The 16438-nt window shown below is 40.1% G+C and overlaps 1 protein-coding gene across 1 annotated transcript in view; it reads right to left on the bottom strand.

Annotated features, from left to right (window-relative positions):
• LOC127216130 (histone-lysine N-methyltransferase EZH2-like) overlaps nt 1-16035 on the bottom strand; it is a 41768-nt gene extending 25733 nt beyond the window's left edge. The window contains 3 exon segments of the mRNA XM_051176678.1: nt 14928-15029; nt 15652-15672; nt 15928-16035. Of these exon segments, the coding sequence (XP_051032635.1) occupies nt 14928-15029; nt 15652-15672; nt 15928-16029 (225 nt within the window). The 5' untranslated portion in view covers nt 16030-16035.
• Between the last annotated feature and the right edge of the window lie 403 nt (nt 16036-16438).

The raw sequence follows: 16438 nt of genomic DNA, 5'->3' as shown, positions 1-16438 counted from the left end.
TATCTCAAAACAAGTTTATGGAATCAACAGACTGCATTTGCTGATCCTCTATAACAGAGTTCAGTTCAGAGCTGAGAACAACTATGTAGAAAACTGGCTTGAGCTCTGCAGCACCTCGGGATCCTACCCACCCTGAACCACTAACCATGCTAAAACCATACCCTTCTTACTTATGAAATGATACTGAAATGCCATAGCATTTGCCAGTAAAACAAGGAAATGTTTATGTGTTGACTTGCAGGAAAATTACACAAAACTGCCAGTTACTTCGCAACTTTACTTTCCTTGAACATACTTCACCATCAACACTTTAAATACTCTATTGCTCAGAGCAAGCCAAAATCTGTTACCAGTCTCCATAGCATTTTTACCTGTTCAGTTGTGTCTCTAAGAGGCCCACTTTAGCAATTTAAATTTGTAATTCTAGTTCTAATTTCAGGCTCACACAAGACATTACAGATGATTCATCAACAGTGGTAAAGAAAGAAACTAGTTATGAAGGATGCCACATTTTCAGAGAAACATAGCTTACTGCTAAGTAACAAGGTTCCTCTGAGGTTGCAGACTTACATCAACCAGCTGGTACAATAGGCGACTGTGTGGCTGGAGAGGGGAGTCAAGCCAAAAATAGTAGTTGTAGGAGTACACAACCAAACTGAGACTCTTGGCAGAAGGCTGGTTCCAAGTAAAAACTGTGTTATGGAAAATCGTAGAGGGAGAGCAGGTGAGTGGCCTGCAGGGAGGGAAAGAAATTAACACATCCTACTATCTGCTGAGCACTATGTTAGAGACTTTACCAGAGTTGACATTAAATCAAATTCACTACTACACTATGAGGTAAATATTCCCAGTTTTAGGCAGGACATCCCAAAGGACAACAGCTACAGCCATCCCACCTCTGAGTGGTCCTTAGCCTGAGGCCAGTTAAGCACAGCTTCCAGAAAAAAGATGGGAGTTACACCACAAGCTACCAAGTGTGTTAATCATACATTCTTGGATACCCAACGGCTCATTTAGTATGCTCAGACACAATGAACTGTCAATATTTTAAACAAGCTTCTATTTAACAATGAAGAAAGTACAGGAAAGCCATCACCCCAAAATAGAATGTGAGTTGCCATCAACTCTAGGAAGGTCATCAGCCCAGAAGAGAGTAAAGAGGAGACAGCAGCTTCCATCAACCCTAAAGAGAAGCTGGCTTCCATCAACACTAAAGAGAAGCTGGCGGTTATTTCTGAAACTACCTTCATTTTTCTTCAGGACTTAAAGGGAGCCAAGTTTTTGTGCTGTGCTTATTGTTGCTGCTGTTTGTTTGTTTGTTTATTTGAGATAAGATCTCACTGTGGCCCTAACTGATCTAGAACTTGCTTTGTAGACCAGGCTAGCCTTGAACTCAAGAGATCTTCTTGCCTCTGGCCCTTGAGTACTAGGACTAAAGACATTATACCACCACATCTGGTAAACTCAAGTTTTTAATTAGCTAGGCATTCTTATAAGGGCAGTATACAGGATTTACATTCTAGACTACTTTTAGGTGAAACAGGAAGAAAGGGAAAACAGAAAGAGTTAAATACCATGGGTTAAGGAAGCTCAATAGCAAACATGAGTTTCATTAACTAGTTTTAAGGGCAAAGGAGGAGACTTGACGGAGACAGTCTTAAGAAAAACAACTGTTTCTGACAGAGGAGGGTCAGAAATAAAAATAAGAATGGTCCAAACATCTTCATGCAAGCATTTAATGAAAGCTAACGAATAAACAACAGTCCATTTCAGATTGTAAAATGCTTCCATTTTTGATGTTATGCATTTATGTCAAAGAGCCATTAGACTGGAGACTACCTTGTAACAAATGATTTTTACTTTCATCTTGTATCACTTCTTCACTCTCCTTTTGTATCATTTCTTACACTTATTTCAGGGTGTGTGTGTGTGTGTGTGTGTGTGTGTGTGTGTGTGTGTGTGTGTGTTGGGGAAGGGAAAGTATTTTTTGTTGTTGTTGTTTTGAGACAGGGTCTCTGTGTAGTCCTAGTTGCATGGAATTTTCTATGAGTCCAGGCTGACTTCAACCTTGCAATCATCCTCCTGCCTCTGCTTCCTGATAAGATTATATGCAGCCTTTCAGGAGGATTAGTGATGGCTACTCTTGGTTGTCAAATTGACTCTATCTAGAATTAACTAAAACCCAAATGGCTGGGCACACCTGGGAGGGACTTTTTTCTTTATCAAATCATTTGAAGTGGAAAGACCCACTTCTAATCCTGATCTTTGAGGTATGAAGATACATCTTCAATCACATCTTTCGAATGGGAAGATGCACCTTCCCATTCGAATGGGCCACACCTTCTGCCGGCAGCCTATATAAAAGACATAGAAGAAGGAAACTTTGCTCTCTGCCTGCTTGCCCTCAAGTCCTTCACTCGCATTAGAGCATACATCTTTGGGATTTCCAGTGTACATTGAAGACCAGTTGGAACATCTGGCCTCATGGACTAAACAACTACTAGATTCTTGGACCTTCTATCCGTAGACTGCCATTGTTAGACTAGCTGGAGCACAGCCTGTAAGCCATTCTAATAAATCCCCTTTATAGATAGTAAATAGATTATTTATTTATCCATTCATTTATTCATTCTATCTGTTCTGTTCCACTAAAGAACCCTGACCCTGACTGAATACAGATTCTAGTACAAGAAGCCATTCTATAGCAACAGAAGTATAAGGATAAATCTTTTAAGTATCTGGAGCAGGCTTTCCATTTTGCCAAAACCTAGTTACTGAAGCCTCGCCTCTCCTAGCGCTCAGAGAGTACTGAAAGCCCATGGTGTGAACTATTTCACAAACTTAGAGGCAAATGCATTTGATTATCCTGATTCACCAAATGTGAGAGGCAACTATGTATATAAAATTTTGACAATTTGTGGGAAAATAAGGAAAATGATGATTCCAGTTGATTGCCCCTAGCACCTCTGGATAAAGGAAAAGAATGAGCTTCATGATAAAATTAACCAACTTCTAGAATCTCAGAATATAGTTAAGGATAATAATGAACTCAGTGGTAAAACTGACCAGCTCCAGATGCACATACAGCCTAAATAAAGCAGTAGTTCTCAACCTACTGGTCATGACCTCTTTGTGGGTCACATAGATACCCCGATTATCAGGTATTTACATTATGATTCAGCCACAAGCAAAATTATAATTATGAAGTAGCAACAAAGAATTTTAGGGTTAAAGAGTCACCATAACATGATGACTATATTAAAGGGTCAACATTAGGACGGTTGAGAAACACTAGTAAAGTAAAATGTGCCCTGGAAGAATCTTCTCTCCAGCAGTCACAGAGCTCAAGCTGCAGAAAAATCAAACCAAAGTTCCCATTATATAAGACTGACTTGTGACTGAATTACAAAGAAAATTCAAATCTCAGCCTCAGAGACTGTTAAAGTTAAGGACACTATTTGGTAAAGGACAGAATTGAACTTGGGAAGCAGATGTGTGTGAGGATCCTATTGAAGCCTCAAACTTTGGAGCCTCAAACTCTCGAGTGTTTATTTATCCCACCCAAGGAAGTAGTCTCTCCACCCTCACAGCAGAAAATGTACTCCTACCCCAAACCCTTGAAATATTGCCTTTTCTGCCTTCGACTGAGGAAATTAATCCTTTATTGTCTGCTAAACCAGCAGTGACTTTCTCTAAAGGAGATGCTAGCAAAGAAAATACCGATGTCCCACAGGGCCCGCCAATAGTTACCTCTAGACGAGTGATTCTCAACCTTCTAATGCTGTGACCCTTTAACATAGCTCCTCATGTTGTGGTGACCCCCAACCATAAAAGTATTTTCATTGCTATTTTGTAACTGTAAGTTTGCTACTGTTATGAATCATAATGTAATTTTTTTGGAGACAGAGGTTTCCCAGAGGGATCGCAATGCACAGGTTGAGAGCCGCTGCTCCAGACTCAAGGCAAAGCGGGTTCCTAGGAGAGAAACAGAAAGTGTAGTACACTGCACTACTAAAAGAACTTAATGAGTTTGCTAATTCATTCAAGCAGAAGTCTGAAGACTATGTGTAAAAATGGATTTTAAGGGTGTGGGATAATGGTGGAAGGAATATGATCGTATTGAGTTTATTGTTATAGGCCCTTTGAGTGGAAATTCTAGCTTTAAAATGGAAGGGTGCAGTTTTAAAAGGTGTCAAAAGTTTGTGTGAATGACTGGCTTAAGCATCTGTCAAAAGATGGTCTCCTAAAAGAGTTGGAGATGCCCGATATCCCTTGGCTTAGTGTGATGAAGGGATTTTAAGGCTCAGGGAGACTGTGATGCTAAAGCTGTGTAAAAGCTAATCCTCCACAATGGGAAGGTCCAGAAGATGTGCCCTTCATTAACCCTGTAAGACATAAAATGGTGAGATAGGCCAGTACACTGGAAAAGCTTTGCTTTCACCCGTTCCCTTTTACCAGACCTTAGATGCAGCTGTCCAACTGGCTGAGTTTAAAAAATGCAATGGGTTTAATTGGGACCCAAAGCAGGAGCCAGGTGGCAGCACTAAACTGCCAAAGACAAGGTGACCACAGCTACTGAATTGTCCATGGTGGCCTGGCCTGTAGTGGGCAGAGCAGGAAAAGTTGATTGTATGGTACATAGACTTTTGCTACTGTCCAATCATGTTGTGACAAAACATGAGACAGTTAAGAAGCTTATTGCATTTTTATCTGATCAATATAACCAGAAAAATTCTCAATCTAATAGAGGCTACAGAGCAAAAGGGAATCAGCCCATAAACCAATTTCCAGACTTTGAAACAGTTTGTAGACCCAAAATCCTTTAAATGAAGGGATGTCCAGGTTCCACTGAGAAAGGATCTTGATACAATATCTAAGTGTTTTACAGTTAGCCTTTTTCCAGTCTTTCCCCAGAGGGACCTGAGGCCTTTTACAAGGGTAACTGTACCCTGGGGGAAAGGAAACAATCAGACTTTCTGGGGTCTATTGAATACTGGTTCTGAATTGACATTGGTTTTAAAGCCCCCAAAGAACACTGTGGCCCTCCAGTTAATGTAGGGGCTATGGAAGTTAGGTTGTTACTGAAGTTTTTATGTCTGAAGTCCACAATAGTCCACACTATAGATCCAGTCAGTTCCTGAACTCATCCTTTGGTTATTTACTCAGTCCCAGAATGTACAATTGGGATAGATATACTTAGAAGCCAGCAAAATTCCCACAAGGTTCCCTGACCTGTGAAGTGAGGAATATTACTGTTAGAAAGGATAAATGGAAGTCTTTAGAGTTGCCTGTACCTGGGATAACAGTGTATCAAAACATAGTACCACATCCCTGGAAGAATTGCAGAAATTAGTGTCACCATCAAGGACTTGAAAGGGGTAGTGTTTCCCACCACATCTAAGTTTAACTCTCCTATCTGGCCAGGGCAGAAGACAGATGTACTATGGATAATAATCAAAATTCAATCAAGTTCCCCAACTGCTGCTGCTGCACCAGACGTGGCGTCCTTGCTGGAGCAGATTAAAACATTTCCTGATATTGTCGATAAAGTGAATCAATGTGATATTTTGCAGAAGAGACAATCACTAAGCTCCAGCACCACATCTGCCTGCACACTGCCATGCTTCCCTTCATGATCATATTTTGATTAAACCCCTGAAACTGTAAGCCAGCCACCCTCAATTAAATGTTTTCTTTATGAAAACCCTAACTAAGATACCCACTAAGCCACAAAGTAGGCTGTACCCAGCAGCAATCCATTGTCAACTGGAAGTAATGTATACATGATCAGGCCTTGATCAGGTCATGTTTTATTTGGAAGAAGAAATGGCCAAATGTACAATTATTCATAAATTCATGGGATGTATCCAATGAATTGGCTGAATGGTCAAGGACTTGGAAAGAGCATGATTAGATTAGTAAGAAAGACATCTGGGGAAGAAGTATGTGGCCAAATCTCCATATCTCTCCAAAAGGTTGAAGGATGTGAAGATACTTACTGTCCCATGAAAATGCTCATCAAAGGTGACTTCAGCTGGATGACCTCAATAATAAAGTAGATAAGATGACAGATTCTAGGGACAGTCAGCCTATTTCCCCAGCCATTCCTACCATTGCTCAATGGGCAGATGAAGTAGCCATGGTGGCAGACAGGAGTTATACATGGGCTCAACAACATGGACTGCCACTCACCAAGTCTCAACTGGCTACAGCTGCTGTTGAGTGCCAGATTTGATAACAGTAGGCACCAACACTGAGGCCCAGATATGTCACCATTTCCTGGGATGACCAGCCAGCAATCTGGTGGCAGCTGACTACATTGAACCACTTCCTCCATGAAAAGGACAATGCTTTGTACTTATTGGAGTACATACTTATTCTGATTACGATTTGCCTTACCCTCACCTAAGGATTCTACCAAAACTACCATTTGTGGACTTACAAAATGCCTTATCCACTGTCATATTATTCTACACAGTATTACTTCTGACCAAGGAACTCACTTTACAGCCAGAGCAGACAGACAGTTGCTCAAGATCATGGAATCCACTGGTCTTACCATGTTCCCTACCATCCTGAAGTAGCTGGCCTGATAGGAAGAAGAGTCCTTGAAGCAGCACTAATTAGGTGGCAGTAGCCTGAAGGGCTGGGGCAGGAATCTCCAGAAGATGCTATATGCTTTGAATCAACGTCCAATGTATTGTATAGTTTCTCCCATAGTCAGGATCCAGGAATCAAAGGGTGGAAAGGGGAACTGTTCCACTCACCATCATCCGAGTGATCCACTAGGAAAATGTTTACTTCCTGTTCCTGTGACCTTAAATTCTGCTGGCTTAGAAATTTTGGTTGCAGAGTGGGGAGTTGCGCCAAGAGACACAACAAACATTCCACTGATCTGGAAGCTCAGACTTCTCCCTGGCCTCTTTGGACTTTTGATGTCCCCTTAAGCCAACAGGCTAAGAAAGGAATAACATTGTTAGGAGAGAAGGTTGATCCAGATTACCAAGAGATAATTGGGTTGCTTCTCCACAATGGAGGTAGAAAAGAGTATCTGGAGTGCAAGAGATCCTTTAAAGCATCTCTTGGTGCAATCATGTCCTGTGATTAAAGTCAATGGGAAACTACAACAACCTAACCCAGGCAGGATGACAAAGGGCATAGACCCTTCAGGAATGAAGGTATGCGGTCACTCTTCCAGGAAAAGAGCCAAGACCGGCTGGGGTGCTTGCTGAAGGTGGAAGAGACAGAAAACGGAAAGTAGAGGAAAATACTTATAAATACCAGCTAAGGCCACACTACCAGTTGCAGAGATGAGGATTGTAATTTACACAAGTAGTTCTGATGTATTTTGTTTAGAATGTGTTTGTAAAGATAGCTTTCTTCCCTCGGATGCTTTATCATGTACTGTAACATCAATTAAGAGAATATCAGTGGTCATATTTAAGTCTGATACTAAAAGGATGTCCCTCAAATGACATTGCCACCTATTCTACATTTATAATGTGTTTGTATGAGAGATAGTCATGTTAGGTGTAATTACAACCTCGGTGTTTTCATTTGGAAATTAAACATGAAATAAGGAGATGTGATTGTGTGTCAAGTTGACAAGACGTGGATTTGTGATGGCTATTCTTAGTATCAATTTGACTTGAAATTACCTAAAATTCTAATGTCTAGGCACACCTTTAAGGGATTTTTTTTCTTAACTAAATCATTTGCAGTAGGGAGGCCCACTTCTAATCTGGATCTGTGAAGTAGGAAGATCCACTTTTAACCTGCTGGTAGACCATATATAAAGGACAAGGAAGAAGGAAGCTTACAATCTCTTTGCCTGCTTGCTCTCAATGTAAGTCCATTCCTTCACTGACATTAGAATCTACTTCTTTGGGATTCTGGTGTGTACTGAAGACTGCTTTAGATGTCCAGCTTCATGGACTGAACAGATACTGGATTCTTGGACCTTCTGCTAGTAAATAGGCATTGTTGCACTAGCTGGACCACAGCTGTAGGCCATTCCAACAACCCCCCCTTTATATAGATAGACACAGATTCACTATATATAAATTCTGTTCCTCTAAAGAATCCTGACTAATACAATTAGGCTCCTTAACACACTTCCTTGAATCCCCCTTCTTCAGAAGCTTGACCCTAAATGAAGGGATCATAAACAACAAACCTAATCCTGCAGTAAAATCCAAGACAGTCTGTTTGACTGAGGCCATGCATGAGGTTAAAACATATATGCTGTTCTGCTAAAAACCACTTTTGTTAAACCACTGAAGATCACAAATAGAACACAGTTCTAAGACATAAACTACAAAACACTCAAAAAATCTAGGTATCTTAGTGTATGCCTATAGTCCTAGTACTTGATAGACAGGAGAATAAGGTAGGTATTCAAGGGTTCAAGGTAAGCCTGGGCTATGGAACCCTGTCTCAGAACAAAAATCAAAAGCACAGGAGTAAAATTAAAATTATACTCCAGAGAGAAGAAAGCAGGAGTGTGGCAGGGAACAGACAACAGGGCACTAAAGCATGTGTGCATGCAGTCTCAAGTACCTACTTAATGATGGTGCTAAACCATTACTACCACCAAAAGGAAAGAAACTGAACCCTGAACAGAGCATTATATGAGTTCAGGCTATCCACAAGCTGTGGCAGAAACCTGTCTCAAAAGCTAAAGAAAGCAGAGCAGCTCCACTAAACTAAAAGACAAGGCTGTCACAACTATGGAGTAAGCTACACTTAGGCTCCTGCAGGGTCAGCAGCTTCTGCTGATTTTGTCAACAGGTAATTAAGTGCTCCCTACTGTTGACTGACTAGTCAAAATAGTGTTGAAGTAACTAGACAGCTAAACAAAAAGGTACACCCCACCTCCACTCACTGTTTATTCTATGAAAATTCCTAAAAGGTTAATTCGGTATTAGAATACAAAACCAAAACCAGATTGGTATGGTGATATATTTATTATTTATGACTTAAGGGTTCAAGATACAAAACCATTCACAAGCTATAGAGGTTAGGCAATGGTGATACACATCTTTAGTCCCAGCAGCCACACTAGTCAAGCACTGAAGCTGAGCAGTGGCGGTACACACCTCTAAATCCAGGACTCAGGAGCCAGACTTATGTGGATCTCTCCAGGAGTCCAAGGCCACCCAGATCTACACAAGATTGAATCAGTCTAAAGGAGAATTAGAGCCAAGCCAGAGCTAGGGGTTATATAAAGACAGGATCCCAGTGTATCAGGCTGCATTCTGAGGATTCTCCAGTCACACTGAGGAGAGGAGCAGTCTGAGGCTTGGGGAGAGCTCATGGAGACAGGGCATTTCAGCCTGAGGTAGAGGAAGAGTTAGTGGCTTGGCTGCTTTGCTTATCTGACCCTCAGCTTGAACCCCAATTATTAGTCTCTGGGTTTTTATTTTTGTGTTACAGATGAGTAATTTATAATTCTTAAGACTTTCTAAGCCCTTGAGGAACACAGAAGTCTAAAGCTTAAAATACAATTAAATTTACCAAAGATGGTATCAAACCGGGAAAAAAAATGTGAAAGATACAAATAAAAACTTCTAATCCAAATTATATGAAAAAATATCAATCTAACTTAGACCAGATGCCAAAATAGCCAATTACAAAACAAAGGCACTGTAAAGGTGGTTCAGTAGTTAAGAGCACTAGCTGATCTTTAAGCAGACTCAGGTTTAATTCCCAGAATTTAGATGATGGCTCACAATTAATTATCCATAACTCCAGACTAGAGGATCCAAGGACCTCCTCTGGCCTCCATGGGCATCAAGCACACAAGTGGCGTGCAAACAAAACATCCGACCACATAAAGTAGCATTTAAAAAATATCTCCTAACAAAGACACATACATATACACACACATGGAGGAAGGAAGGAGAGATGGGGGGGGGGGGGGGAAGAAAGGCAGTTTACAACATGGGGCCTAAAGAGATGGCTCAGTGGTTAAGAGCATTGACTGCTCTTGCAGAAGACCTGGTTTCATTTCTTATCACCCACAACAAATCTGTAACTTCAATTCCAGGGAATCCCACATCCTCTCTGGATTCCTCAAGCACCAGGCATGCACAAGGTGCACATACATGCAGGCAAAACACTCAACTTCACTGAGTTAAGGCAAACTGTAACACAACATGCAACATGTGTCTATCAGACTAGCAATATCCTGTGTTGAGAATAAATGCAAACAGATATTTTCACTAAAAGCTAGTATGAGTGAGGCAGATGAGAGGGACCCATTTCTTCCTGGGCCATTTAAGCAGGTGGTAAGCACTGATTAAAATCTGTTTAAACTCACTAGTAGTGACCTATAAAGGTAATTCTGAGAGTAAAAGCATTGCCACCAAGCCTGACAAAGTTCAATTCCCAGAATCTACATGGTGGAGAAAGCCAATTCCTACAAGTTATCCTCTTACCTTCACAAATGTACACACATATGCACACAAAAATAAATGAATACATGAATAAAATGTAAAAAACTAAAGTACATTCTTTAAAAAACAAAAAAGCCAATAAATGGTTGCTTCCTAAAAAAAAAAAAAGCAGACAGCTAGACTCCTTTAACTGTCAGCTGGTGGACAATCCTTTGCTGTCTTGACTGTCTTAAACAAAAAGGACTGAGTAGAAAACCCTAACGAACTACTCTTAATGCCAGTACCAGCTACCTAGGTCACACCTTGGGCATCGTGAAATAATAACAGCATGATCACAGCTGACAGCCCTCACTCTCAAAGGCAGCCCTAGCCAGGGCTGTTTGGGGGCGGTATCAGACTTCTGCCATTGCACTCCTGGGTGAACTCCAGATGACACTGCAACCAGATTCATCTAGGCCTGAGAGGGATCACTTTCCCCAAGTCATCTAACCAAAGACGACTTGGACTGTGGCTAAAGACAAGGCTACACACTACTGGTGCAGTACACAAACCTTCATGACAGCACTTGCTAAGAGGCAGGCTGATTGGTCCAAACCAAACTTTCTTCAGCTATATAAGCACGCAATTCCAAGCTCAGTGAGTTGGCTAGGAGACATTCTGCTATGCTGTCTCCTCTGATGTTGTAATATGAAGCCCAAAGGCTTCCCTCAAATTACTTTTCCTTGCCTGGTTTCAATGGTGCATGCTAAGCTGAAACAGAGAGGAGTAACAGCAAAAAGTGGGGTGGGTAAGCGCAGCACTGGCAGGGACAGCAACAGTCCCTGGCGGAGCGGAGGGGACCCACCCCGCAAAGCCTGCCCCTGTGCGCAACCCTGCCGCGCGTGCGTGACCACCACACGCCAGCTTTAAACCCTCCAGTCCTTATCTCAAAAGTTACAAGAAATATGCTACTCTATTGAAACTTAAGAATGTATCTGAGGACTGGGATGTTGCCAAATGATAGGTAATGTTTGGGAGTGAAGAATACTAACTAACAGCTTGGCTACAACAGGAATTTTTTTCCTTTGCAAATTGTAACTAAAACTTCCTCTTTACAATCACCTGAGTGAGATGCATTACAAGGCAATAAATAAGCCATGCAATCAAGAACTTACTCACCCATTAACCAGACCCAGTTGCTCTTCAGCAAAAGATGATAAGTTTAAATTACACTTACATGTTCTATTATTTTAATAGAACTCAACATTTTTTAGAAATTACTTGTAAATATAAGCAAACAATTTTAATCACCTCCAAATATCTACATATATTTAGAACCCCAAAAGTTTTAAAATTCCTCATGAACATAAAATTATATCTATTCTAATGCTATTTCTATTGCTAACATCATCACATTTAAATGTATGCCAAAATTCTCACTCTTCTCTTAATAATATACTTATAAATACATTATATTCTTCTAGACATATACATGGCAGATTATTTTATTAAATTACTTATCATGTCATTTACCAAGCAGACAGGTATTACTTAAGCAAGTCATTCACAGTAGAAAAAACAATTTACGTTCAAAATAATGAAGGGCAAGTATGATGGCATGCATCTTTAATCCTAGCACTCAAGAGGCAGGGGCAGATGGATCTCTGTGTTGGAGTCTAGAGCTACATAGTGAGACCATGTCTCAAAAGCACTGAAGGAAAATACTTCATAGTATTTAGTGGGGGCGAGGAATGACAAATATACCAGAAATATACTAAGAACATCAAGAGAATGCCAATTTCTTTACTAAACCTAGGAAAAAACAACTAAAAAAAAAAAAAAAAAAGGAAAAGTTTTTTCTAGTTGTTAAGACAACTTGGAAACTGTATTTTGATAAACAGCCACATGATAGCAATAGAAATGTATCCTTTGGTGTTACTTAATGACATCTTGATGCTGGATAATTCTTTAAGGAAGAAAGGAATTAAAGAGATGGCTCAAGTTCTCAGGCTCTGTGTCAGGTGGCTCCAGGGGGATCTGATACCCTTTGGCCTCCCCCAAAAGCGTGACTGGAATGGTGGAGGAGCAGAGATGGACGGTGGCTCCCCAGCTGCAGGATCACCCTTGCTCTGGGTGACTTTGATGTTGTCTTAGAATACATGATTTGGAAAGGCTCCTAGTTATTTACAGTTTTGTAAGATGACAACTCTTTAAAGTCTGACTTATAATTTTGTACATATGTGTTTTAAACTGATACCTTTCCCATTATCTCATGCAAATCAAATAATAGACATTGGTGTTAATAGCTTTCATTATCATTTGAAGGGCAAAGGGGTAATTTATGAACACTCTAAGCAGGGCTTTGAGGTAATTCTTTTGCAATGTTTATTTGTTTTGAATGGGGTGTGGTAGCCCACATCTGAGGCAGGCAGATAGATACCTGTGAATTAAAGTTTAGTCAGGGCTACAAAGTAAAACCCCTATCTAATTTTTTTATTTTATGTGTACGTTTGTCTACTGTATGTGTCTTGTGTCTGTAGAGATCAGAAGGAATCTAATTCCCTGGAACTGGAGTTAAGGCTGGTTATAAGCTACCTCATAAGTGCTAGAAACTGAACTCAGGTCTTCTGCAAGAGTAGCGGGTGCTCTCAATTACTGAGCATCTCTCTATCCCCTTCTTTTGAAAGTTTTATCTGGTGACCTCTTTAAAATTTTGAGCAATTCAATGGATGGTGGTGATGGCACACACCTTTATTCCCAGTACTGAGGAGGCAGATGCAGGCAGATCTCTGTGAGTTCAAGACACTTAATGTTGCTTGTAGATAAACTGTTTTGAATATTTTTGCTTCCAACATATTTTTATTGGTTCTTTGGGGGTTTCACATCATACACCCGTATCATATTTGCTTCCCAGACCCTCCTTGCCTTCCTGCTCCCTACTCCCACCCCAACCTTGTGACTGCCCCATATTTAAAAAAAAAAAAAAAAAAAAGTGTACCTTGTATTATCTATATACTCCCTGGAGCATGGTCAAACTCCTAGTGGTCTCCCCCTTAATAGAACTGAGTCCTTCCCCGCCCCGCCTGCACCCCTGCTCAAAGCCGTCTGTGTGGAGAGTGGCATTTCAGCATCCTATCACAGCTTTTAAGACTTCCCTTCCATGGCTTCCTGTTAGGCTCTTACTATTTGGGGGTGTGATGTGGAGGTAGGAATTGTCCCAGAAGCCTTCCATGGCTTTTCTTTCTCAGCTGTGCATCTGTAGTCATGGACATCACTGCCAAAGTAGAGTTTGCTCTTTACAGTCCAGGGAGCTTGGTTTCAGCATCAGCACAGATCACAAACAGGACCCAGACAAGGCCCTCAAAGCCGCTGGGATTGTAGACATGAACATGGATTCAGGCCACAGCACAGACCACAGACATCAACAGACCTGGCCACAGTAAGATCATGTCCCCAGGTAGCAGCACAAGCCACCCACATTAGCATGTGTGTGTCCACTCCCCGCTCCCATCAACACAGACCTGGCCTCAGTAAGACATGCCCACCATTACAATCATGTATGTAGCTACTGTATTGTCACAGAAGTCTTTGAAGTCTGTGTGTCAAACCTCCACAAGCCTCACATGAGAGAAAATTATGGCTTGTTTATTATAATACTGATATATTTTAAAACTCTCATTGAATAGAACAAATATATGTTCCCCATGTGTATGCACTCATAAATAATCTACTACAGTGGTATGATCTTAATTCTAAATCACTTCTTTTTTCCTTTGGTTTCTATTTAACACCCTATGCCATATCTTTATACATAAAACAGGCAGCTAAACAGAAATGCTCAAACCTGAGTCCTAATAATGACCTCTCCTGTTTAGACCTTTACCATTCCCCCTCATCTTGCTGGCAGCATACTTTGGTAAGATATTCAATTACAGACTCTACCATAGAACTTCTTTAGAAATTACAATATAATTACATTTCTCACTTTCCTTACCATAAAATTTTTTGCCTTTCTTTGAAAATAGGGAATTGTCTGATGATGATTAAGATGATTAAGATCTACCTCACTCAGAAAATGCCCTAGAAAACACCAATCTCTAAATGCTGAATTTTTTTAAATTCTCATAGAAGTCTTAGCCTTTAAACAAATACATAATAAAAAGCTTTCTTAGCTCATAAATATGAAAAGAAGTATTTCTTATCACATGGCTAATTTATATTGGGAGATAGGAAGGAAAGCAATTGTGAGTTAGAAAGCCTTGCTCTAAATAATACTGAATTGATGAGCATTTTAGAGATTTGATTTCAAAGTTATTTTTAAGTCTAATATGCTTAAACACTCTGCACTGCTAAAGGAATTGCTAGTGATGAGAGAAGCCTACTGTCATACACACAGAAACAAATCACAGTGAAACAGAGACACCCTGGAGTCCGTGACTTCTTCCCAATAAGCAATAAGCATTCCAATAAGAAGAAAACACCAAATGTGTAGATAATTATCACAACACTTTGTGTTAACCAACCCTCCCTAGTCCCGCGCAATGAGCTCACAGAAGTCATGATGTGCACAGGCTGTATCCTTCGCTGCTTCCACTCTTGGTTTAAGGTTTCCGTTCTTTCCACAATCTTCTGACGATTGGAACTAAACATAGTCTTTTAAAAACAAACAAGACATGGTTCACTGTTACAATATGTAGCATCTCTAAAGCAGGTAAAAATCTAGTGAATCCTCAAAAGTACCATGACCAAGTCCTCAAAGGTACACATCTTTTAGGGTACACTACCCTCCAGTTACCCATACTCTAATAAATACAAGGACACCGCTCCCACTACTTCCTGGGAGTGAGAGGAGGACAGGAAACTATCTCCATCCTTTCTGAAATCATAGTGACTTCAGAGACACAAACAAATGTCTTTGTGTTTGGGCCTGAGTCTACATAAGGTGGTACAAAGGCATACTAAAAAGACTTGATTTCCAATCAGGGCAAATAACCCTTAGACTGAAATATTTCTGTTACCACTAATAAACATGATATACTTTTTTTTTTTTTTTTCATTTTTGAGAAAGGATCTCATGTATCCGATGCTGACTTCAAACCCATATGTATCCCAGGATGATCTTTAACTTCTTTATTTTTTTGTTGCATTGCTAACTCGTGTGCCTGTGAGTGTCCATGGAGGTCAGAGGACTTGTGTGAATTGGTGGAATTCCATTCCATCATGAAGGTTCCAAGGATCAAAATCAAGTCATCAGGCTCGGCAGGGGTGCCTTTACCTGATTTGTCACCTCATCAGCCTAATCTTCGAACTTCTGATCCTCCTGCCTCTACTTCCCAAGCGTTGGGATTAAAGGCACATACCACTACACCAAGCAGCCATGAAGTAATTTTAATTGAGATCAAGAACCATAGCTTCCAATTCTTCATCGATTTTACTGTAAATATGAACTTAACTGAATATGTATCATTTCAAAGTAAAACTCTTTAACGTGGGATGAAGGAAACTAGTTTCAATTTTATATAAGATTAAAATTACCTTTTCTTCATCCAGCTCTTCTGAACCTCTTGAGCTGTCTCAGTCTCATGTACTCTGATTTTACACGCTTCCGCCAACAAACTGGTCCCTTCTCAGATTTCTTCCCAGTCTGGCCCATGATTATTCTAAAAGCAATAATGCAATATTAAAATCACTTCTAATCTCCATATTAAAATCACTTCTAATCAGATGAATATGATCTTTTAATCCAAACAAACTGATATCAGCAAAACATTTTTACTGTTGATATTTGTGAGAGGAATGCCCATGTGTTCTGTGTCGTTAGATCATGGAAATGCATCACTGAATGATTTTCATTTAACAACATCCTTTAAAGCATATTTTTATTTATAAACAGTCTATAATCCTAAATAGTAGCAGGTTTACAGAAATGTAATCTCATTACAGGAATTAAGTATACTATACCACAAGGCAGTCTTTACTCCACAAGGCTCACATTTTTAGAGGGAAAAAGCCATAAAACATTAAATTTTTAATTATTAAAAAGCTATTATAGGGGCTAGAGA

This window comes from Phodopus roborovskii, unplaced genomic scaffold (genome assembly GCF_943737965.1).
Source record: "Phodopus roborovskii unplaced genomic scaffold, PHOROB, whole genome shotgun sequence".
NCBI lineage: Eukaryota > Metazoa > Chordata > Mammalia > Rodentia > Cricetidae > Phodopus > Phodopus roborovskii.
The sequence above is the reverse complement of the archived record's forward strand: the minus strand, read 5'-3'. Positions and strand labels throughout refer to the sequence as shown.